The sequence below is a fragment of the Stereum hirsutum genome, assembly GCF_000264905.1.
Source record: "Stereum hirsutum FP-91666 SS1 unplaced genomic scaffold STEHIscaffold_3, whole genome shotgun sequence".
NCBI classification, from domain to species: domain Eukaryota; kingdom Fungi; phylum Basidiomycota; class Agaricomycetes; order Russulales; family Stereaceae; genus Stereum; species Stereum hirsutum.
This window is the reverse complement of record NW_006763133.1, coordinates 1,781,895-1,805,802: the sequence shown is the minus strand read 5'-3', so window position 1 is coordinate 1,805,802 and position 23,908 is coordinate 1,781,895. Positions and strand designations below refer to the sequence as shown.

The 23,908-nt window shown below is 52.3% G+C and overlaps 8 protein-coding genes across 8 annotated transcripts; 5 read left to right on the top strand and 3 right to left on the bottom strand.

The window, feature by feature from the left end:
- Positions 1-961: 961 nt before the first annotated feature.
- On the bottom strand, positions 962-4,877 carry STEHIDRAFT_74389 (NAD-P-binding protein). Its single transcript, XM_007300524.1, has 9 exons — positions 4,719-4,877; positions 4,638-4,661; positions 4,380-4,581; positions 4,191-4,313; positions 3,954-4,127; positions 3,811-3,894; positions 3,212-3,750; positions 1,903-3,159; positions 962-1,850 (listed from the first exon to the last, which is right to left on the bottom strand). The coding sequence occupies exons 1-7, from the start codon at positions 4,791-4,793 to the stop codon at positions 3,623-3,625; spliced, it is 810 nt and encodes a 269-aa protein (XP_007300586.1). The 5' UTR covers positions 4,794-4,877; the 3' UTR covers positions 962-1,850; positions 1,903-3,159; positions 3,212-3,622.
- A 474-nt stretch (positions 4,878-5,351) lies between these two features.
- On the top strand, positions 5,352-6,873 carry STEHIDRAFT_153814 (uncharacterized protein; the record flags this gene model as incomplete). Its single annotated transcript, XM_007300982.1, has 3 exons — positions 5,352-5,656; positions 5,718-6,797; positions 6,858-6,873. 3 exons carry the CDS (start codon positions 5,352-5,354, stop codon positions 6,871-6,873), a joined length of 1,401 nt encoding a protein of 466 aa, XP_007301044.1.
- A 32-nt stretch (positions 6,874-6,905) lies between these two features.
- STEHIDRAFT_137563 (Utp21-domain-containing protein) lies at positions 6,906-10,787 on the bottom strand (the record flags this gene model as incomplete). Its single annotated transcript, XM_007300981.1, has 15 exons — positions 6,906-7,359; positions 7,452-7,659; positions 7,719-7,864; positions 7,926-8,035; positions 8,098-8,285; positions 8,350-8,541; positions 8,599-8,847; positions 8,902-9,134; positions 9,194-9,380; positions 9,440-9,618; positions 9,687-9,904; positions 9,964-10,093; positions 10,150-10,270; positions 10,321-10,421; positions 10,496-10,787. The coding sequence occupies 15 exons, from the start codon at positions 10,785-10,787 to the stop codon at positions 7,040-7,042; spliced, it is 2,874 nt and encodes a 957-aa protein (XP_007301043.1). The 3' UTR covers positions 6,906-7,039.
- A 1,108-nt stretch (positions 10,788-11,895) lies between these two features.
- STEHIDRAFT_153812 (uncharacterized protein) lies at positions 11,896-13,601 on the top strand (the record flags this gene model as incomplete). The annotated part of the gene is made up of 8 exons (XM_007300980.1): positions 11,896-12,185; positions 12,242-12,272; positions 12,341-12,603; positions 12,663-12,693; positions 12,756-12,817; positions 12,893-13,199; positions 13,278-13,479; positions 13,546-13,601. 8 exons carry the CDS (start codon positions 11,896-11,898, stop codon positions 13,599-13,601), a joined length of 1,242 nt encoding a protein of 413 aa, XP_007301042.1.
- A 950-nt stretch (positions 13,602-14,551) lies between these two features.
- STEHIDRAFT_51066 (kinase-like protein) lies at positions 14,552-16,015 on the bottom strand (the record flags this gene model as incomplete). Its single annotated transcript, XM_007300378.1, has 10 exons — positions 14,552-14,832; positions 14,886-14,963; positions 15,029-15,091; positions 15,145-15,172; positions 15,231-15,250; positions 15,305-15,418; positions 15,469-15,542; positions 15,609-15,697; positions 15,755-15,832; positions 15,884-16,015. Coding segments are annotated over 10 exons (957 nt in total), but the record flags the coding sequence as incomplete, so codon positions are not given.
- A 2,552-nt stretch (positions 16,016-18,567) lies between these two features.
- On the top strand, positions 18,568-19,741 carry STEHIDRAFT_119047 (uncharacterized protein). Its single transcript, XM_007300979.1, has 4 exons — positions 18,568-18,779; positions 18,832-18,929; positions 18,981-19,192; positions 19,251-19,741. Exons 1-4 carry the CDS (start codon positions 18,656-18,658, stop codon positions 19,678-19,680), a joined length of 864 nt encoding a protein of 287 aa, XP_007301041.1. The 5' UTR covers positions 18,568-18,655; the 3' UTR covers positions 19,681-19,741.
- A 1,680-nt stretch (positions 19,742-21,421) lies between these two features.
- STEHIDRAFT_51927 (uncharacterized protein) lies at positions 21,422-21,890 on the top strand (the record flags this gene model as incomplete). The annotated part of the gene is made up of 2 exons (XM_007300440.1): positions 21,422-21,702; positions 21,767-21,890. 2 exons carry the CDS (start codon positions 21,422-21,424, stop codon positions 21,888-21,890), a joined length of 405 nt encoding a protein of 134 aa, XP_007300502.1.
- A 467-nt stretch (positions 21,891-22,357) lies between these two features.
- STEHIDRAFT_119045 (Nucleotidylyl transferase) lies at positions 22,358-23,775 on the top strand. Its single transcript, XM_007300978.1, has 4 exons — positions 22,358-22,871; positions 22,929-23,177; positions 23,238-23,447; positions 23,506-23,775. Exons 1-4 carry the CDS (start codon positions 22,445-22,447, stop codon positions 23,682-23,684), a joined length of 1,065 nt encoding a protein of 354 aa, XP_007301040.1. The 5' UTR covers positions 22,358-22,444; the 3' UTR covers positions 23,685-23,775.
- Positions 23,776-23,908: the final 133 nt, after the last annotated feature.

The following is a 23,908-nucleotide window of genomic DNA, read 5'->3' as shown; positions in this document are numbered from 1 at the left end:
CTCCTCCGCCACAAATGGACCAGCTCGAAGGCGAGGATTTAACTCCCACCGAAGACGCACCCCAACTCTTCTCGGACCGGTTGATCGATATCTCTCAGTCCTTTGACGCGGGACCTCTGCTCGAACAGATGGGTGCTCCTATGCCTCCCATCGAAGACCCTTTCTCTCCTTTCTCTCCTCCACCTCCCCCTGCCAACCCTGCAGAACGCCAGGAAGAACCAAACGAAGTTCAGAACATATCTCATGACCTCATCAGTTTTGACCAGTCGTTAGTGCAGGCTGTTGTACAGGAGGGTGAGCTGCCACAACCCTTGGCTTCCGTCACGGACGGAGAGAATGTGCGTATTCTTACTAGCCTGTAACTTGAAGTTCTTCGGTTTGATTACTTAGGGGCTTCACAGATACTCGACATTATCGATCTTTCACCTGAGCGACCTCCTGCAAAAAGCGAGGTAGCGGGCGATGAGGATACTCCCATGGATGGAGAGGACCCCAATCATGTGGCGCAAGGAGAGCAAGGACACGCCAATGTGGAGCTCGTGATGTTGACTGACCACGATGCTGGAAATAATGTGGCGACTACTTCTCAATCTATATCACTCAAGGATCCAACGCCACCTACACCTCCAGAAGAAGAGACTACGCCGGAACCCCAACAGGGAATATCCCGTAGACGATCCGCGCGCATCTCCTCTGGCAACGACCAGTCTGGTACGATATCTCCGTCCCGGAGAAGTCCAGATGCAAGGGCCAAGAGGGCGTCATCCCGTAGAGAGCTTTCATCCCTTTCGCCTAGTTCAGTCACCGTACTCTCAAATCTATTGGCACCTATAGTATCACCTGAGCCGTCGACGTCGTCTGGCGCGTCCTTGACTTCAGTCCTCCCATCTGCCTTTCTCAATGCTCCATTACCTTCAACACCCAAGAGGCGGGCCTCTCCCAACCAGCAGGCATCTTCTAGCCCTGTCCGGGCTGCCGAAGACGTCGAGCGCACTCTGATCTTTTCGACTCAGCAAGAGATCAACAAAGAAGCAGGTCCCTCTGGTGCAAATCCTTCGGATCCTCCAGCGAGCCCATCACGGATGTCTTCCCCAGCTCGACGAGTTCCTCTGCACCCCACTGCCGCACGGCCAGGCAGGGTACCGGGTGCAGGAGGAATCTTCGGTGTTCCTGTATTCACCGCTCCGCCACTCGAAGGATCAAGTCGAAGTCCTGCGAGACGTGTGCCCGTCAAGGATATGCCGTTCTCCGCCACGAAGTTACCACGTCTCGGTTCGGCGGAGCCTTTAGGCTCGAACCATGCTGATCCAAATTTCACGAATACTCGCCCTCTGGACGATCCGAACCGTACACCTGCTCGACGCGTCAAGCCCTCCGAATTCACGTCGGCAACTAAGGCCAGTCGACCTCCAGCATCCCCTCTGAAAGCTCCACGGTTTGGATCCGCAGAGCCACAGAATACGAGGGTCAACCAGATCAAGCCGCCTTCGAAGTCTTTGTCGGATTCGGAGACCGCGAGTCCTTCGAAGATGCGCACTACACTTCCGTTTCCTCTACGGAACGGTGGAGTGCATCGCGCCGCGTCGAAACTTCCTGGCGTGATTCTGGAGGAGGACGAGGCGTCGACTTCTTCTGTTCAGCCTCCAGCACCAGCACAAATACCAGCGAAAGCTCCTGCGCCAGCAGCACGGTCAGCAGCACCTTCTAGTCCGGCAAAGTCGACTCTGCGGCAGCCAACAGTGACGTCCAAGATTCCGCGTATTGGGGCCAAGCCCTATGCGAGGCCTGTGGATCCGAAGCCTACTGCAACGAAACTGTTGGCTCCGCGAAAGGCGATCGGTAATCCAGCTGTATGTTTCCACTTTGACTCTCTTCATAAAACCAGACTGACTATATTGACAGGCCAAGCAGACGTCGAATAGCCTGAAGGCCAATAACTCCAGTGGATCCAGCTCCGAAGACTTGCCTACACGAGCTGTGCCTTCCTCTTCTCGCACCGTAACCTCGAACGTCCCCGATGCGAACCATGCACCCTCAGCCTCCACGGCATCCACGCTCAAGCGTAAACGTCTTGAATCCACTCTTCCCGCTCCTCAGGTCAGGTCAGCGTTACCACCACGGCGTGCTATGGGTGCTCCTAAGAAGGAGAAAGCGCCAAGTCCTGTGCCGGCTGTATCGACGAAACCGAGTGATGAGGGTCCCCCAAAGAAGCCACGGATGGCGCGGAAGGTGGAGGGTCCTCCACGGAGACCTCAAACTGTCGTCGCACAGCCTACTAGTACAATTCCCCAGCGTGAGAGAACAAGAACACCCTCTCCTCCGGTCCCTGTACCAGAAGTTACCAGGGAGCCGTCGCCACCAGCTCCAGAATTCAGATCGCCTTCTCCCATCGAGATCAGTTCTTCTCCTATTCCTGAGGAGGTTCCTCTGCCATCAACACCACCACAAACAACGAACAAGTCACCGGAGCCGCCTACGGCAGACCCTCCAGCCTCTTCATCTGCCACTTCGGCCTCGACCTCAGCTCGGCGAAGCACACGCTCAGGCGTGGCCGGCCAGTCATTCAACGACACGACTGGGGGTACACGGCCACTCCAGCCTCGGCGAAAACAGCAACGTCAAGCACTCCTCGATCCTACCGGTTTCTCCGCCATGAGTGCCGTCGCGCTCAAGAACCTCACGGCCAACAACACGACGAAGAATCAGCACTATATCGCCGCTCGTCTGGAGACGGAGATCGTGCGGAAGGACGGAGCGAGGCCGGACAGTCCTACGACGAAGGTTCGGACACTCATGGATAAGCAGAAAGAGGAGAAGACGAAGGAGAGGGAGGAGAGGGCTGCGAGGAGACGAGCGAAGAGGGGAGTGGGGGACGATGATGATGAGATGGGACAGTCGGATTTGGGGGATTTGAGTTTCATGAGTGTGGATATCGGACCGGATGGGCTGCCGCTGAAGCATAGGATTGGGGCGGGCGATGATGAGGAGTGGGAGACACCGCAGAAGGGAGGGGCGGCGAAGGAGAAAGCGAGGAGGGTGAAGTGGGATAAGCTCTTGTTTGATACGGTGTATTTCGAGGAGGAGAATCCACCGAAGCCGCCGGAGAATGCGTCGAAGCTAACGGCGAAGCAGAGGGGCGCGTTGGCTGCTGCCGCGAAGGTATGTTTCTTCACTAGTTGGATAGCAATCTCTCGTACTAACTTCGGTATAGGGCTTGCGGTTAGATCAATTCGGCAATCTGGTGAACGCAGAGACACCTCTTGATGGACTCGTTCTCGAGGAAATTGTCATTCAGAAGTTTGTCTACGAGAACGACCCAGAGGCTCAAGAATTACCGAAACCGAAACCCAAAGGCAAGGGCAAGAACGCGAAGAATTGATCCAGTACTTATATTAGTACATTTTATATCCATAGTCACTCCTTACTCGTTTGTTTACGCCCTCGTCACGTTTTGCTACTCATCTATCTATATAATGACAGTCTTGGATTCTCTTTACTTCCCTCGATAATGTAAATTCTACACTGGTTGTTTCATCCATCGACAGACAGATACACGATAATATTGTGCGGTAAGAATACATCTTTTCTGTTAGACTGCTCGCCTGGGCTTCCAGCTCCCCGATTAGTTTCCACGGTGGACCAGCGTTGGGCTGGCCTGGCTAACGGGTAGGACGAAAAGCTCGGCGATGTTAACGTGAGGTGGACGAGAGGCGACCCAGACGATCTCTTCGGCGATGTCCTGAGGGGTCACTATATGATTTCGTTTTTGTAAGTATTCGACGCCCGAGGATAATTGAGGACACCACTCACAAGGATCGAGACCCTGGTAAACTTTGTCCGCTGCAGACTTGTCCCCACGGAAGCGAACAACGGAGAATTCGGTCTCAACCAAGCCTGAGAATATACATGAGGATCTTCGGTGGAGTAAAATATGGATATGCGGGTAGACTCACCTGGTTGGACCTCGCTGACTCGGATGGGGGTGTCGTAGAGCTCCTTCATCAAAGAGGTGCCGAAGGACCTGACAGCATGCTTGGTGGCGCAGTAGATGCTTCCTCCTTGGTACGGCTCACGACCAGCAACGGAACCAAGGTTGATGACGTGCCCGGCATTTCTCTCCTTGAAATCTATACGAGCCATGTCCTTAGAAAAGGGGAATTTGGAGACATGCTGAAGGAAAAAAAGCGCACGTCTGACGAGAAGTTGTGTGATGGAGATCAGACCGAGCACGTTGGTGGCAAACATCGCCTCGATATCAGCATCTGCGATAGATCCGACTTTGTCCACACCGTGCACAAATCCAGCATTGTTCACTGCAACACATCGACATCTCAGCATTGAATATTACGAGGGAGATAACGCGGACGGCGGAGACACACCGAGGATATCGATGTTACGGAGGTCCTGTGGGATCTTGTCGAATAGTGAAGCGACCTGTGCCTTGTCTGCGACATCAAACTGGATGGTAGCGATTTTTCCACCTTGGGTAGCACCGGATTCTTTGTGCGCGGCGGCTGCGGCTTCGGCGACGGTCTTCAAGGCGTCCGTTCGGCGGGCGAGGAGGATCAAGTTGGAACCTGCCTGTACCACATCGTTATGTTTTGCGCGATGATGTACACAACACCGAGAGCGCTTACCCTAGCAAACAGGATGGCGGTAGCCTGATCATATTTTTTCTTTAGTCTCGTATATCGCAGATAAACAGAGGAACCACTCACAGCACCGATACCTGCACTGGCTCCTGTAAGGAGAACAGTCTTGCCGAGCAATCTGGACGAGTTGAAGACGGACATCGAGGGAACTGAGTAGGACAGGAAAGCTTTGGATGCTGGTCGAGTAAAAGAAGATGGCCGATGTCGAATCGTCGAAAGGGTGTGTATATTTGTCGGGACCAGCGTTCGTAGCAGCGGGACGGGATTCCGTCCGCCACGGCCGTGGGTTGCATGTCGTGAACAAGTCGCCTGAGCACGCAAATATTTCGCGTCAACTACGAATATCGGAGCTCAGCTGGAGGTATTTTCATCCATGGAACCTACAGGGGTGTCGACAGTGAATATTCTGGGCAAAATTCTGAGCGTGTTTCGGGCAGGGTGAGATCCGAAATTGGCAGCCATGTCGTTAGCATGTCGAATGATGGTCACGTCGGAAGTCCGAGATAAGTCGGAGAGGTTGAAGGAAGTTCCCGCCACCGCTTCTTGTGGCACGACCACGACCATCTTCTTGTCCTCTTTCTCTTACCTCCCATCTCTCTTGTGAAACCTCACCGTCGTTCTCCTCAGTTTATATATCATTTAATCTCGAACTAATATCATACCCACCTGACTGGTCAACGATACCCTTCATACAACTCTATGCCGAACTCCATCGACGTTCTTTCTCGAGCACGCCACGCCGACAAGGCTTCAGCACTATTGTTGACTGGCAAGACAACCTACTGGACTTTACCTGCAGAAATATGGCTCGAAATAGTCTCTCAAGCATGCCCCAGCTTTCCCACTGTGTTTGCCGATTCCAACGAGGAAGATGTCATCGCGTTCACCCGGGACGTCTCTGGCCGCTGCTCGCAAGCTAGCTATCACAAACTCCTACAGACCAGACTAGCTATCAGTCAGGTTTGCAAAGCGTTCCGTCAATACGCGGAACAAACTTCATTCGAGTGAGTCTACTCATTTTCTTACACGGGACAGCAGCGGTATCAATCATAGCACACTCGTTAGATTCATCTTCATTCGCCACTCAGAACAAATCCTCGCTCTCGCCAGTCTCCTGGACAGGCAGATCTTTTCGGACTCTACTGGACTTGGGTGGTGGACTCGTAGGCTTGAGCTTCGTCTCGTCGACTGTGGTCAATCTTGGACAGCACTCCATACTGCCGCCCTCCACACGGTCTTCAGCCACTGTCCAAACATCTCCACGTTTTCTAGCGTGCTTGCCTCGCCTCTCGATCTGGCCCCTGCTGCATTTCCGAATCTGCGCAGGCTCGAGCTCACATGTGATCTCTCTCTCGCTCTCAGCACTCTGGCTCCTTTGTCAGACTTCCTCGAGACACTCTGGCTCACGCTCACAAGAAGGCCATCTTATAACTACCGCCCGGTGAAGATGTCCTTCCCGCGCCTCCACACCCTCATCTTCACCCGCATCTACGTTCCTGAGATCACGGAAGAATGGGACATGCCTTCCCTCCGAACGTTCATCGCGGACGACAATAGCTGGCCGGACCAAACGATCGTCGAGAACGGCGAACAAATGATCACACAGCACGGCGAGAACATCCACCGCCTCGGGATCGTGACGCCCATCGTACTCTGGACCGCCCTCCACCTGTGCCCCAACATGGTCGAGTTGACCGTCACCTGTCGCGTTGAGGGCGCGCTGTTCAACCAGATGCTTCATTACCTCAGCTATCTCTTTCCGTTCAGGTGTCCTTCGCTCCGCTCTGTCACACTCGAAGGATGTCCTATCGCCGTCGCTAATGACCTTTCTCTGGAGAAGACCCTGAACGCTCTCGCATTGGCTGGGAAGAATGAGCCGGAGATATCGGCTTTGACTGGGCGAGAGGGGAAGATCGCCGAGCCGCTGCCGCTGAGCAGGGTTCGTATGGCGTTCGTAGGCTCGCCGGACAAGTTGATGGACATGCTGCCGGAGATGGTACCCACGAAGGAGTCGGTTGGATGGAAGGCTTTCCTCAATGTATGCAAGGCGCGGAACATCCTGTTGGAGACGTCTTGTGGGCAGGAGGAGTTGTTTGCGAATGTGTGGCACACGGTACTTCCACAAGGACGGATAGATGATGTCGCGTAAGTACCCTGTTTATTTTGTCAATTGTGCGAAAGAGCGATGCTGATGAGGATCTCTAGGCCGATGGTGGATTAATTACCCTTCATTTCTTTCTCGCATGTAGCCTTAATTTCTCGAAGTGTAGCGAATCCTAGTTTTGTCAGCATTGTACACAGACAGCATACTATTCATACGTCCATATACATCACCATGTGATAGCCTCAAACATCTCTCTATATTATGACATAGAGAAGATGCCACATCACAACGTATCCCTAACAAAAGCCAACGTCCCCAACGACGACGCAATCAACTCCAACACCCTCTCGCTCTCCTTCTTCTGCACCTTCAGCAGCATCTCCAGCTCTCCTCTTAGCTCCGCATTCTCGATCAAAACATCGCCATGCATGCGTGTGAAGACGTTCAGGTAGGTCTGGACGGCTTCGAAATCGCGATGTGAGCGTAGACGCTGGGTGAGTGCATGGATGAAGGAGTGGAGGACGTCGAGGGTGACGAGCGAGCGCAGTTCGAGGTCGACGGCAGCGGGGGAGAGCGATTTGGCGTAGGTGAAGAATTCTTCGTCTAGATCAAACGTATGTGTCTCAGCGTCTATCACCAGAATTCGCCAGAAAAAAGACTGGTGGGCGGAAACAGATCGAAGAAAGAGCACTCACGGTTGCCCTGAGGATCGGCTTCGGCAAGTTTCTTGAGGAAGACGCTCTCAGTCTCCGCAGCGATTTTATCGAGTCTTCTCGTTGTTTTATTCGACTGCGACTCTTGCTTTTGGTCGATGGCGAAGCGGTGCTCCACCCCCGGCAGTGTGGGCAGGAAGAAGGGCGCTTGTTCAGGCGGTTTTGGTGGATCTTTGGGCTTATTCCGTTGCTATTGAGAGCGTCGTGTGAGCACGCTGGAATAGGAAATACGATGATAGGCAGACATACCTGGATGACTTCTAGGTTAAGTAATGTCTGCCATCGGGAGCGGGGCAGGAGCGTAAGTGTGACGAGGTCTCCATCCAGGTTTGATGGACTACTAAAGAGATCTTGAGGTGTCTCCTGTACCGTGAGGGCGGAGAGACCTTCCAGAGCTGAAGATGGATATAAGTAGTGAGAATTTGGATATTCGATGGAAGACAAAGAAACACTTACCATCAGCTTCCGCGTCACCTTCGCCCTGCATGACAGGAAGAGCAACATCCTGGATGTCCTCCTCCTTCATGCTGCGGTACGACACGTCTGTGTATTGTGCACGGTTGGCCCTGTAACGCCCATGTTTCGTGAGCAAGATGTAAGAGACAGGACAGCATACTTTTTCACTAACCAGAGGAACACCCCTACGCTGTCTACGTGGGAAGTCGCCAGAAAATCGCCTGTAGGAGAGAACGAGACACTCGTGGCCACACTGGTGGTGCGGAAAGCATCGATGAGCCGTCCAGTAGGGATGTCGAAAGTTCGGATGACAGAATCGAGTGATGTTGTGATGAGCCATCGTGAATCAGGGGAGAACGTCTGTGATAGACAGAATGTTTTTGAGTAATTGCGTATAGAGAAGAAAGGAGGCGATGACACGCACAAGGTCCAAGATACGTCCAACAAATCCAGTAAATTCACGGACGACTTTGCGTGTCTCGATGTCGACCAGGCGGACGACCAGGTCATCGCAGGTCAGAGCGAGCAGGCCGCTATTTCTTTGCAAAGCTATTGATACGATGGCTGTCTGAAGGGTCAGAGTATGCTCTAGTTTTGTGGTGTGGAAATCGAAGAACTGTCAGAGTACAATGTTAGTACACATATTCAGCGAAAGGAGTCGGAGACAACGTGCGTTAAGTGTTCCGTCCAGTGTGCTAGCAATAACGACTCGGTTCAAGGCGTCAGTTGCGAGGCCTGTCACACATCGCTCCTCGGCCTTTTTCTTCCCGCTCTGTGGACGGAACCGACTGGCAGCGTCCGGTGGGCAAGGCCCTACATTGAACGTCTTGCGTTGCATCCCAGACTGCATGTTCCACATCACGATAGCGCCAGTCGACGAACTACCGAGGCCAAAGTTGCCACAAGCTGATACGCATACGGCCTATTGAGAATAGATGAATGCGTGTAGTTTGATTGGAGACAGAGGCCGACCGACCTTAACTGAGCCGACAGTAGTTTTCTTGCTCCCATCCGCAAGACCCAGAGCATGGTTGCCCTTCTTCTTTTGCAGCATGCTCCACGTTCTCGCGAACGTCTCGTCAGTATGAGCGGTCATGATGTCGTCCCAGTCCTTCCATCTTGTTGTAGAGAACGATATGGACGTGATGGACGGGAGTTTCAAGGACGCGATGGGCACTGATAACGTGGACGCTTTTTTTGAGAGGGAGCCTGCAATATTCTGGAGTCAACGAACGATCCAGTGAAGTAGGGGTCAAAGGAGGACAGACCCTGAGAGAGCTCAAACGATCTAGAATCGCGAACGATGGATGTACAACGCAAGCTCCGGTCTCTCGATGCGGTCAACAGTTGCTTGCCGTCCTCACCATAGTACCGTATAAGATGTGGTGGCGCATGATGTCCCGACCGAAACTTGAGTAATCGAGGGGGAGCCGTTGGTGAATCAAACAACCATTGCTATACCATTCAAGATGAGTGAGCTTAGCGAGTGATTATCCATGTCAACTGATCCGTACCTTCACACTGTTGTCCTCCCCCGAACTGATCAGCACGGGTTGTCCTGGTACCCATTCCAGAGCTGTAATCCCGCTATCATGTGCACCACGAACGGTGTGTAATAGCCGACCATTGGCACTGAGATCCCACAAGGATATGTGGCCGGTTTCCGATGCAGAAGCGAGGATGGGCTGACCATCTTTGGAGACCAAGAATGATGAGTTGCATGCGTGTGGCTTGGGGTGAGACCGAGGAAGCCGAACGTACCAGACCTGAAACTTATGGCTCGAACACTGCCCTCGCGCATAAAGATGCGCATGAGACGCTCATCCGCTCTGATATCATACACTGATATTTCGCCGGAAGCAAACCCAACCGCTAATACGTCGATGGCGGGAGATTGTGCGATGGAGGTTATGGCGGTGGGCGCGGTAGATGAGGATCCAATTAGAAGGTTCGACGATGAAAATTTGTGTATGCAATTTCTGGAGCGTCAAAGTCAGATGTGAAGCTGGTCGTCGATATGAGTGACACTATTTCTTACTGGGTTCTGATGTTCCATAGTTGTAGATCTCCACCACTGCTTGCTACAATAATCTTGTTCAGATACGTTGCAGGGTGCAGTATGTGTGTTGCAGTGAAGCCTTCATCAAATTGGATCTGGTGGTCGAATTCTGTTGCAGGTAAGGTTCGTGAGGAAACATCTACATTGCCAACACTGATTGACTACCTTCTTGGGCTGTATCCCAGACGAGCAGCCGTCGACCATCCGCGGTGAGAGCGAGCAATTGTGGCCCAAATACTAAGAGGGAAGCAAGGGGTGCTCCGAGTGGGTCAGATAGGCGAGAAACCTTGTAAATAGTCAATTTATGCGCGTCGCGACGATATGTTGAAAACACACCTCCTTTCCTCGAGCATACTTAATCGCATTAGGTCCAGACGCCACCCATACCGCATCGCCGTCCATGACCATACTGGAGATAGTGTCTCCTGAATCAGGTCCTGGAGACAAGCCGCATGCATTCATATTCGTTCATAGAGCACCCAGGATATAGGGATAGATAGCACTTACTTACCAGCAAACAGAAGGCTCATCTTTCCGCCTTCCCATAAAGCCCATGACCTTCCTAGACATGTTAGGAGATGAATTTTGGGGCCCTCTGTAGCTCCTTTGAACGACCGAGTTTGGACAACGATTGGTACATGATTGGTGATTATACCGAGAGCACGGAATGGGGCGTATAGTTGGGGAGAGCTTGCACTTGTGCTCTGCTTGGTTTTTGCGTCGGAGGTAAGGGGTCGAATGCGTTTGCGGGGAGGGGGACTTCGTTCGTCATCAGAGACAATAGAGACGGTTGCCGCAACCATTGTTGAGGGAAAGTACGGCGCCCAGTCGATGAGTGTGTCAAGCAAGCAGACTGGCAGGTTATGCTACTGGATTTTCTTGACTTCTGCAAATTCACGAAAAGTCGCGTCTGTTTTCATGAAGCCACGTGATGAGCTCAATCGGCTTTGTCCGAGAAGGCGCCCGCAAAGTTCGGTCGTGGTTCGAACTCCACCTATACCGCAAACCCTCTGGAGCCACCCAAATATCCTTATAACGAAAGGCGCGTTGCTGCCATCTGTCTTCATAACTCGTGCTCATCGTCTCTGTTTTGACCTGGGAGTGCCGAACCACTGACAGTACCTAGCTTCCAGGAATGCAGCGAATAAGTACCATCTCGACTCGTTCTGGTATATCCGGATCCTGTCCATTGTCATGGAGAATCTACGCATTTCATGAGCGCATTGTGCTCTCTTGAGACTCTGTCTATGTGACTTGACCGGTGACCCCTGGGCACCATCAACCTCCATCAACCCCTCTTGCGTCTTTGATGCGGTCGCACCGTGACACGGCTAATTCGGATCACGAAGGAGCCAGATTTCCAGACGTTAACGGTAATTATCCATGGACATTACAGGCTGGAATATACTCAATTCGAAAGCCAAAGATCATTGGATGTTCATAGGGTGTGCATCTTGAAAACCGTACCGCCTCTAGATCCTCTGTCTGTTTGTCACAGTCCTGGGACACTTCACTCACTGCTAACTGGATCGCTGACCTTCCCGACTTTCTTTATGGTCCAAACTCATCTCCGCGGTGCCTGTTTGGGGCTGTTGGCTCTGCCCGTTTCCGTGTACTCTCATCTATCTCTCAAATTCGCTTGACTTGTTCATCTACCATCAATCGGATCTCGTAGTGGCAGAGAACAGGACCTATCGTCTCTCCCGTTTTGTCTGATCACATCGCCACAAGCCGCTCCTATCCTGCATATCGACTCCCTGCACAGTATAAAATTGACATTCCCTCAAGACATGCTTCTCAGGATCCACCTCATTCACGACTTCCTGAGCCTGGTTGCTCTCTTCCATCTATTCGCCTTTCATTCAGCTGCGCTTGGTCGCTCCTTTCCTTCATACCATCCCTAGCATCGCCATGCATTTCTCTCCTTCCTTCACCGTCATTCTTTCCTTCTCTTTCGCGGCGCTCGCTTCAGCCGCTGCAGTTGATCGGCGGGCCGCCTTCACCAAACAGAACGGCCTCGACGCGCAGGCTCTGAACGAAAAATTCGCAACGTTGACGGCTGACTCTCCGTGTACTGACGGGGAGAGTGCTTGTGTCAACGGTGACTTCGCACAGTGCAGTGGTGGTAGCTTCCAGGTCACTCCATGTGCAGGCGGTTTGACCTGCACTGCTTTGCCGCTGGTGAACTCTCCTGGGACAAGGTGAGAAGTCTAGTGCCCATCCATGGTGTTCACCACTCACGGTCATCCATTTACAGTGTCACTTGTGACACCCAAGCAGATGCTGATGTACGCTGAGTACAACTTCCCCGACGAGAGCCTAACCACGCATTAACACTATATTTGTCCCCAAATAGGCCAGAATCGCCAGCACAGGCGCCACTGCCAGTAAACGAGATCTCGGACGTCGTGCCTCCTTCACGAAGCAGAACGGTCTCGACGCACAGGCTTTGAACGCCAAGTTTGCTACCTTGACCGCAGACTCTCCCTGCACGGATGGGGAGAGTGCCTGCGTCAATGGCGATTTCGCACAGTGCAGCGGCGGCAGCTTCCAAGTCACTCCATGTGCGGGTGGCTTGACCTGTGTTGCTTTACCTCTGGTGAACTCGCCCGGCACAAGGTGAGCGCTTCTGATGTAATCTCTGCAATGGAAGTACATGTACCCACTCTCACCTCCAGTGTTACCTGCGATACACAGGCAGATGCGAATGTAAGTGTCCCCATTTCAACACTGCGCCAAACCGAGACCTGAGTTGACCCATCCGTCGCCAGACCCGAATCGCCAACACCGGTGCTACGACCACTGGCAGCAAACGATCTCCGTCGTCGCCGAAGTGAGTGATCTCCGTGAAACATCCCTCCCGTCCACTCCCGCCATCCTGACGACCATCCAATCCACCATCTATCAGTCTCAGGCGTCAGACCGCCCCTACCGCGCCCCCAGCCTGTGCCGCTAGTGGGTCCGGGAGCTCGAAGCGGTCCCCATCTGACCGTATAATCAAACGGATTGCGCAAAGCGATCTCGGCGCCGTCGCACAGAGCTGGCAGGACCTCTGCAATGCTAGCGGAGGGGACATCACGACCGGAAACCCCTGTGTTCAGCTCGCGGGAATCGACGGGATTAACAGTCTTCTGGCTAATGCGGACGCTTGCGCTCAACAGGATAATGCCGATGCGATGGTTGACTTTGCTAAATCCGCTGGCGTAACGAACAAGGTGCGTTGTCTTTATGCCTAAGTGCACTGAGACATAGAATCGGTCAAGATCTGATCCCCTCCGAACTAATTTATTTAGGATGCTTTGATCGCGAACGCCGTAGCCTACCGCAAGCACCCAAGGAATGCCCTAAACATCAACGGTGTCGTTCCATCCACGCTGTTCTGCCAGAAGGCTCCGAAGAACGCAGAGTTAAACGGGGTTGTCAACGCACAGCTGGATGGCGTTGATCCCGGGTTGTTCGGTTCGCCTAGCGCTGGAATCATCGCGTTCGGTGCAGGTACGTCGTGCTACATATCGCATATGTGGGTTTGGAACGCTGACGAGAGCATACTCACGTTTATAGCTGGGACCTGTCCGTTCGGACAGACCGCGGACGTGTCGACTTGCACTTGCAACTGAGTGAGGAGGCTTGGTCATGGTTATGGGAGGTCAGGTTTGTGAGCAAGATGTGCTTGATAAGTGTATGGGCTTTGGGATGAGGTATGGCATGCGATCATTTCCGGATGTGCATGTAGGCATATTGTTCAATGTTGTATCACTATGCAGCAGCAATCGTTGGATCGACTTTGAGTCTGACTATCGTAAGTGTTCCTGGGATGACGGAAGGATACAAAAATAAGCATGTTCATAGTTGGCAGCAGCAGAAGACGATCGACGTAGGGTTGTACAAGCGGCGAGGGTATAGTGCCACCCGAATGAGATAGAGATACAGACAAGCAAATGAAGCAAACAAGGAAGTAAATCCCAGAAGAACATAGAAGGGCAGCGAGCCAGATAATTCACACGCCACTGATACTCGTACAATAACGACATCCTTGCGGTACTGGTGGCGGCCAGAGCGTGCCAAACCAAGGCGAGAAGCATCAGCATAGAGATGTAAGCGTCATGTTCGCAGAAATCGGGCATGAAGAGGATCATGTGCTCTTCGGCGTAAGGAAAGGATCGCCGACATCTTGAAGGGAGAGATTTCCTTGAGAAGACGCAATGTCGTCCTCTTCCCTCAACTTTTCCACTTCCGAAGCGCCTTTCTTGTTTCGCTTTGTAGCAGGCGGCCCAGGAAAGGTGTGTCGCTGCAGTATCTGGGCGCTCTGTTGTGCGGTACAGCGGGAGGTTAGTGATGGAAGCAGGGTAGTGTTGTGGTTGCAATTTACCCCGACCAGTATTTCATCCTAACGTATGGCGACGGCCTTATAAATGCATACGTCGGAAGGAAGAAAGTTCAGGGCTGGCGTACCTCCTCAGACTCTCTCTTATAGATAATAAGCTTCTCGAACAACTCGTGTGCAGAAGGTGACAGGTAATGCGCAGGAGCTGACGAGCTCTGCGGGTTTCTCCGTGATTCGACGAGACTATGGTCTGTGTAGGGGGAAGTAATGAGGTCCATTGTCCACGTCATAGTAGAACGATGAAGGAATCCGAGACATACACTCCACGGTGGCCTTCTGAATGAACGGTAAAAGGTCGTGTGGCTGCCCAGGCATAGCAGGATCACTCTGAAAGTGCGCATTTGGCGCCGTAAGCCACGGATGATTGAGGAGCTCGAGGGCCTTAGGTCTTTTCATGGGGTCATGCGTCAGGCAAAGCGTGATAAAGTCTTTCGCTGTACCCGACACATGTTCCCAGGGTTCCGCTACGAAGTGTGAAGGCTAAGACAAGATGGGTGAGAGTAGGATGCTGGCTTACGGGGATGAAATTTGAAGTCGCCAGTGACGACGGCGTGTTGTTCGGCCTTCTCGTTGTCGCGGCGGAATGGTTGATAGCCTGTCTGTAACTTTTAGAAGGTCCATACTAGGAAGTGATACCAGGGATACGGAGAGATATCTGACCTCCAAGGATAAAAAATGCTATGACACCAATGGCCCATATGTCTACGGGCTTTCCGTACTCCGCTATAGATACGTCAATACAAGCGTCAATTTTGAATATTCAGCGGATGTGCCACCTTTCTGAAATATTTCGGGCGCCATGTACTAGCGAAATAATAGTGATCAGAAAACCGACGCAGACTCTCGATTAGGCAGCACTCACGCCAGGTGTACCGCAGATTTCTGGAGAATCTCGTGAAGAAATGGGCGTGCGGGAAGTAGAGAGGGGAGACGGACCGTTGATAGCCACTAAAGTATTGTCGTCGACTATACGGCTCAAGCCGAAGTCTGCTATCATGATTTCCGAATCATCGTCCTGAGTCAAAAATAAGAGATTTGACGGCTTGAGGTCTTGTGTAAGGTGAGAGCATGTCTGGGCAAGGAAAAGACATCTGGCCTACCACCGTGTACTATGCCGCGGCTGTGTATGTATGACACGGTGGACAGTACATTCTTGATCAGTCTGGCAGCATCTCTGTCTCGTTTGAAGGGTATTATTGATTAATGAACTGTGTGGGACAAACGGTCGCAAAATCCTCACGGTTCTCTGTAACGGCCTCGCCGGGAAAATACGTCGAGAAGCATGCCGCCTGTGCAAAGTTCAAAACAGAGATATAGATTGTGGGCAGTCTGAAAGAGAAAAGATCAGAAAAGAGGTAGGAATGACTCGGAACTGGACCGTCGTACCTCGAAGTAGTCGTGAAGGGTGACGATGTTTGGATGGGTGCTAGATATATGATTCAGCACCGATATTTCGTTCCTGAACTGCTCCGAAGCTGAGCTGTTGATGCAACAATATGAACGACTAAGACGTACCATTTCCTCCCGGCCTACAATCAGCTTCTTGTTGATAACTTTGCAGGCGTAGCGAGTCCCGGATTCGATGTGAAAAGCTTCCTTCACGATGGAGTATGTGCCCTTGCCCAACGTTCTGCCCGTCCTGTACTGCCTAGCACTTTCGGAAATATATCTCGATGTAATTTATGAAAGCATACCTACTTCAGCGCTTCGGCCCTCCTGAGGGCCTGTGTGATCTGCCATCGGATTGGTCGTCGTTCGCACCGCAAGAGCCTGGAATGGCATCTGCCACAAGGGACTTATAAATCGGACCACGAATTAAACTCTCAAATCTTTACCAATCGGGTCAGAAGCCTGCGCACAACAGGGCCTGGGGGGGGCCGAAGAGTCGCGCCGACGCGATAGGGAACATTTGTGATTTGGTACCGAGAGCAGGGCTTGTTGCGAGCATTCACCATCTAGCAATATTCGAAGCTGCCGTCGACATCTAGGGCAGGTCCTTCAGCTAACATTCGACGTGGTCTCTACAGGGATTAGTTGGAGATCAGCTGTTGCACGCACCTAAGCTAGTACACCAGTACAGACCCCTAATCTGCAGCGAATAAAGCTGCATTGGCGCTCGCCGATACCCCGCCTACGTAGGGGAGGGAGGAGATGAGGTAGAGGACCTGATGAAGCTCAATGCGCCTTGGGAACGGGACGCCGTTCCCTTTTCGTTGAGCGGTATACTTATTAGTACAGGTAGTGCTACACGGCGATTTACGTGGCGAGTATCTGCTCCGCGTTATAGGTCTCGTCCTCTGCCGTCTGTTTTTATTTATACAATGCGCCCCCAGATTCGCCGGCGCGGAATAGATGTGTTGACTTATTAAAAGGAAGGAACATAAGGGGGAAAACAAAAACGACAAACACCCAACCTCCACAGACTCCTGCTACGTTGAGACAGACTCCCACGCTGGAAATCTAGCTCTCTTCGACGGTGTCACATTGACCCTCCTCCTGCCTCCTCCTGCTCTTCATTGAGTGTAGTTGTCGATTAGAGAGGTTTGTTGTGTATATTCGCGCGGCCCCCGGGCGAACTTGAACGTAGAACTGTGGTAAAAAGCTTATCTCGCGGCGTTTCCCGTACTTTCACACTCCGATCCCTCCAGCGAATCAAGAACGATGCCGCTGCGACTGTATTTGAACTGTATCAAATTCTCCTGGACGTACGTCAAGGCTTGCTTGCGCTGATGGTCGGTAAAATACACGAAGACCTCTCCCTGAGTATCTGGGCCACCCGAACGAGTTGGCCAGCACTCTGAACGAGGGAAGAAGCGGTGCTGGGACCTGGGAATATGACGACTTGCCGGACGTCTGGTGGTTCGATTCCAAGCTCCATAGCCGCGGTCGCCACGAACCCAGCAGTCTGACGGGTGTCTTCTGTGTCGTACAAGGCCGTGATCCCGTCTTGGTTATAATCGGGGCAGGTCATCGAGTGCATGTGACGAATGAGGGTATATCTATCGTTCTGGAGCCCTGGCGGAAGAAGTGGGGATAGACGCCGGTCTCGATAGAGTATTAGAGAACAGGATGAATTTCGGTACGTCAGACTTGACACGTTGAACGTCCTATCTTCAACACCAAGGTCTGTCTGTGGGAGACCAACGTCAGATGCCTTCGTCATGTCCTCGGGAATCAACCAGTCCAGATCGCGAAACTGATGAGTCGTGTGGGCGTAAGACACCTCTCGGAAAATGTAGTTGACGTTGTGGCCTTCGCAATCGCGGCGGTCCAGGTGGTATTTCCCTTCACTGAACCCGAGCTTGCTGAGTACGCGTTCCGTTTGTCGTCCAGGTTCAAGTGTACCCGAAAGTGCGACGACTGTGAGGTCCTTCGGTGCGTGCGCACGAATCGTCCATATCTCTTCGTATGCGTCGCGGAAGTCGGGGCCCCAGTCGGACACAAGGTGAGCTTCATCGACGTTTAGTACCTTCCATCTCTTCCGAAAAGTTTCGTTGTTGATCATGGTTTTGAACTCAGGCTTCCGTAGGGCCTCTGCGATGACTTGAAACTTGCTTGACTTCGCTTCTGCTTAAAGATCACGACTTTTCTCTGCTTCACGTGCAAGGTGCTCTGCGTTGATCACCACGGTCGTTATCCCTTTCACAGTCATCGTTTTGGACTATTACAAGAACAAGGTCAGTAGTGGCTCACCTTCATATATATTTGTTGCTTATATTTTCTTACCAATCATCTTCCATTAAATTAGTTGGCTCCACCACCACACTAATTATCTCTTTCTTCACGAGAGCGGGGATGAAGATTAGCGTAGTCCTCCCGCTGCCTGTTGTGGAGAAGCAGGCGACATCACGTAAGACTGATGTTCGTCTGCAGTATACGGTAGAACGGGATCCACGATATCTCTGAGAGTGTCCATTCAAATGTATCGGACATGTAGAGATTAAAATGACCGTATAGTTTGATTAAATATAATAATTACAACACCAATAAAAGTCTTGGGTGTACACGGTACCCCCGTAGAAGTTACAACAACCGCGGGCGAGGATATCGAGAGGCGGCTCGCCAAGGAGCGGGAGAGACGGTGACTGTGGCTCCGAACCACTGTTTCCCAAACGGGCAGCCGAGCGCCACACCCGGCGCGGCAACTCGCTCTGACAGTCGCGCCCAAGTCGCGCCCTTCCTCTGTAAAGGCCCCCACTTGAAAAGCAGACGCCAGACAGAGTGATCCTTGCGCCAGCCGGTTGAAGGATTGGCTACTCTGCTCTAGGAGACTATATCGAATCGAAGATGGAGAACACGCAGAACACGACAGAGGCTTCCCCAGAGGTCGCATCCCTTGGGTCGACCTTCGCACTGTCTTCGCCTATATTGCTCGTTGCATCTCTCTCACTTGCGGTCCTTGTAATCGCTAGTCCGTCATCGCCTCTCTTAAACACTCACACCTCAGACTGATTCCTCTACAGTCTTTGCCTTCTGGTATCGAAGAAAATCTTCCTCGAGAGGCAATGTGGTGCTCTTCGTGGGCCCACAGGACTCTGGAAAGACTGCAATACTGTCTACAGTGCGTGAACAACTGGTCCTTCTCGGCCCAATAACTGACATATCACCTCAGTTAGTTTATAGACAAACACTTCAGACGCACGCTTCTTTACAAACGAACACGTCCACAATTTCACTTCCCAATGGCAAAGTAGTCTTGGCCGCAGATATCCCTGGTCATCCCCGAATTAGGGATCAGTTCCGGGAACAACTCCCTAATGCGAAGGCCGTTGTCTTTGTGGCAGACGCCACTGCTGTCTCACGCAATGGGCCCGCAGTAGCAGAGTCCGTAGCCTGCTCATCTTTCTGAAATGTCAATGCTCATATGTTATGCTCCTCTTAGACATCTTCATCAAGTGTTGCATGCATTGACTGCCATCCCACCATCCCAGGCCGCACCCAATCTGATAATCCTTGCCCATAAATGCGACCTTCTCAAGACGAGTGCTTCCGCTGGACTGTCTCCCGAACAAGTCGCCATCAACCGTGTACGAACGGTTCTTGAACGGGAGCTCGAGAAGAGACGTGCGTCGCAGAGTGGCGGTGTTGGGATCGAGGGATTGGGTGCTGAGGGAGAGGAAACGTCCGAGATGGGTGGTCTCGAGTGCAGTGGGCCTTCTGGAGGGGCCTTCAAGTTTGCGGAGTGGGAAGGCGGAGAGATAGAGTTCTTAGGGACGTCGGTATCTGTTGGCAGGAAGTTGGACGACGAACAGGAAAAGGGGGACGTTCACCAGTTGACGGGATTCGTGCAGTGGCTAGAAGAACTCCCCTAACTTTCTTGCCCTTCCCTAATATTCACGAAGTCTGTTTCGCATAGTCTGGAATAAGTATAACGGCATAGTTCATGTTTGTTTCCTAGTCGTGCCCTTTGCAGCTATGACGCCGCCAGGCTACTGGCGCAGTGGCGCTTTGAAGGCACGCACGCACGTTCTCAATGAATTACTTACCCGTTTGGGAAATGTTGGTTATTGCTCCTGGCGGAGGCTCCTCGAGTTTCTTGCGCTTGTCCCCAACGCTCATCACGGCTACAAGCCGACTGCGGGCTATAGACATCTTCATATCCTGCTCTTCGGAGACCCTATCTACTCTCACGACCTTTCACGCTACTATTACGACATCTTCATCTCTCGTTTACCTGTCTATAACATACCAATGTACTCAAGCCACAGACTGGATACCCCACCGCCCTCCTCACATTTCACACATCGACCATGGTCTCCGGACCCTCACGATCCCCTACCCTCTCTGCGCACTCAACACGTCCAGCAAGCTCCACTTGCAATTGAGGACTATTACCACTGGGATGCCCCACGAAATCATTTGCAAGGGAGAGAAGCCAGCGACGATTCTGTATCCGTGCAGGCGCTTGACCTAGCAGAATATGCTAACACTCTCAGGCCCTGGCGCGGTGGTGCACAGCAGACTCAGACTGGTCTTGAGTATCCACCATCACAAATTCCAACTCGTCCATTCTCTCGCGACTCCTTTTCAAATGACCTCCCATCACTCTCGTCCTCTGTTCCTTCCGCCGAATCTTCCACCCCTCCATACTCTGCAGAGCACAGTCTCGAATCACGAAGAAGACCATACTCTCTTCCTCCTCCCTCATCTTCCTACAATGCCGCGCGAATTCCAGGTTCCTATCAAACACCATACATCGCGCATCCCTCGGGCTCTCTCGACCGGGTGGCAGAATACCCCGGTATTCACGATGGCGAAGTCGACATCGCTCACTTCCCGGCTTTCTCTAAAAGCTGGTATGCGAACGACGAACGTTCCCCTCGATCACCTCTTTCCAAGGAACACCCAAGTGCGGCGTTCTTCGACCCAACATATCCTTCCAGCACTCTTCCATCTCATCTTACGAACCCTTACTCCGTCGATACCTTTGCCTCAGCACCACATCCACTGCCGTGGTCTGGTACGGACCCCTATGGCGTACCTATGAATGCGGATATTAAAGAAGAGAGGATGAGGATGTTGGAGCAGGAGTTTGGAGCGAAGAACGTTGGACAGCCTGTGGAGGAGCAGACTATCGTCGGCAGCGTAGATGCGCGCGGCAAGTTGATAACACAGGGGCCGAAGAAACGAACAGCGACCAGGGTGGTCGAGGTCCTGATGGCTGTTGGCATCGCGGGCTCGTCTTTCTATGCTGCTTTGGTGCGTCATTAGACTTGGGTTTACAGGTTGCCATAGGCAAACCCCTCACATGTATGACGCCCCTAGAAAATCAAACCTTCGTCGACTCCTCCGCCCCAGGGGAAACCATATACATATGTCCTCTATATCCTTTCCATCCTCAACATCCTAGTGATGTTCTATTTGTTCGCTATCCGGCCGTGTTGTGGCGGTCGCGGAAAGAGCCGAGGGCCTCAGTTCACGGGTCTAGGGGGTATGATGGTGCTGCCAGTCAGCTCTCTACCCGGTGGAGAGAAAAAGAAGAAGAAGAATAAAGGGAAGAAAGGACAACAGGGCGGAGCGGGTGTGCAGGTCAACCTGATCGTGGATCCGACCATGTTTGGCCAAGGGCCTCGACGCGAAGAGGAAGAGGAGGAGGGAGCTGGCAATGACGAGTATTCGTCGTCAGTCTCCTTCGGTGGGCGCTCCGGTGCTGCGCGCCGTCCTAAGAGGCGTAACGTCTTTGAGGGTCTGGCTATGGAGGAGCAGTGGCTCAAGGCACGGAGGGAACTGAAGTGGCTGGCGTTTGCTGATTGTTCATTTCTTTTACTTTGGGGTATCGAATTTGTATGGATATTGATAGGGGAGAGGTGTCCTCCCGGTCAATATGACGGATGGTATGTGGTCCACTTGCTATCTGTTACTATGTCGTACTGATGAGTCCTTCATCGGATCGAACAGGTGTACTGCGTACAATGTGGCATCCGCTCTTGCCTGTCTGCTTGCTGTCACATATGGTCTCAGTATCTTCTTTGATATCAAGGACCTACATACCAGTAAAGTCTCCCCGCGTCAACGGACATAACCCGCGGTTTTATTGTTGTATTTGTGCTTTCATTATTACTCTTTTTATCACGGTTTTTGCTTCATGCCCCCCTACTCTACGACCACGACGAGACACGCTTTTCTTTGCTTGGGGCCCGGCTTTATTTCGGATAATGTTATTGTGCTCTATGTGCTTTCGAAGCTGCCCCATATGTCCCAGCTTGCTTACTGGATGGTATAGATGGCCAGGCCACACTGGACAGCAAGGTCCGGGTGTGGCGTCGCCCAGTGCCACCCTGTGGGAGGATCTGCTGAGCGTCTTGTTCCGTGCAAGAATGCATCATCGTTCGCACTCGTGAACGAGCTGAGCAAGACGCATGATCTCAAACAATCGAAGACGCCGCATCGACAAGACTCGACAAGACCATTCTCCGGTCTCGACGCAGCATAGTACAACCGAATCGGCATGACCTCCTCTTCGATCCACACGACTAATTTAGGTCCTGACTTCCAACGTGAGTAAAGAGTTTCAATACAACCTCTCCTTTCAACCCCCTCCCCTTCGACATCGTCGTAGGGCCGTAAAATGCCAACATGCCCAACTCTTGCCTCCCAGCCCTCGGGCACGCCCTGCTGCTTGCGACCGTCAACGACCTAGACGAGCTACCGCACGCTCTTGGACCCGTCATCGCCAATGCTGCGAAAGCGACCAAGGAACGACTCGTTATCGTGCTGTTCTCCAGACTGTTCAATACGGGGAAGAGGGCGCGGAGTCGCTCGCCAGCTGCGCGAAGGTCGGAGAGCAGGGGACGGACAGATAGTGTCGATACGGTGCTTTCGAGGGCGGGGATGTGGGACGATGTGCAGAGGCTGTTGACGTATGTGTACGTGCAGGCGACGAAGGTTGCGCAGGATATGGACAAGGTGTTGCTGGACGTCGATGTTCTGCTCAGGGGCTTTGATGAGGACCTGCCCAGCGAGCTGGCGGAGGGAATGGATGTGGTCTTTCGAGTTGAGGGTGGTGCGTACGTCTCTCGTTTTTATCTAAGAATTAACAACTGAAGCAACTGGTGAACAGATAGCCTCCCGGTTCCTCTACCCGAATCAATAGGTTTATTACACACGGCCTGGGGTATTCCTGGTGATAAATCAGGTACAAACACACCAAGTCCGCCACCGTCTTCACCTATTGCTCAGCAACGTGGACCGTCCACATTTCCCGTTGTCGCGGTTGGAGGGACATTCGACCATCTCCATGCGGGTCACAAGATTTTGTTGAGTATGACGGCTTGGATCGCTGAGAAGAAGATCATTGTTGGAGTCACGGGTAAGTGCTGATCTTTTAGGGAACGCCTTGTTCGCGGCAGCTCACGTAGTTCCTGGTCAGATGATGCTCTACTCACGAAGAAGACCAACAGGGATGTCATGGAAGATTTGACTGTTCGGACGCGTCGTGTTCATGATTTCGTGGCTCGTTTTAAGCCTGGCCTGACATACGACGTTGTTTCCATAAATGACGTCTATGGGCCCACAGGATGGGATCCAGATATTCAGGCTCTGGTCGTCAGTCGAGAGACCGTCTCTGGCGCAGATTCTAGTAAGCCTGCTCTGATTCGTTTCTCCAGAACGCCTCAGACTGATTTCCTGAATTCTAGTTGCGAAACACAGGGCTGCGAGAAATCTACCACCTCTACGTACCTTTGTTATCGACGTGATTTCGCACAACGATGCAAGTCTGGATGCTGAGGATATTGAGATGCTGAAGGCGACGAAGATGAGCAGTACATTTATCAGGGAGTGGATCGTCAAGCAGAAGAAAGCTGGACTGTTGTAGGATATTGCGTCATCTCTATGTATGTTGTGCTGCTATGCCCTTGTCTTCGCTCCCTCAGAGCAGCTATGTATAACGTTCTATTGTGGACTCTACACAAATCACAACGAGCGCAAAATGTGGCGAACAAACCTCTGCTCTCTTATGCTCCGCCGGTGCCACAGTGGCGAGAACCCACGTGGCCGGCCACTACAGAACCTCTTGAACTGAACTACTTTCCTACACCG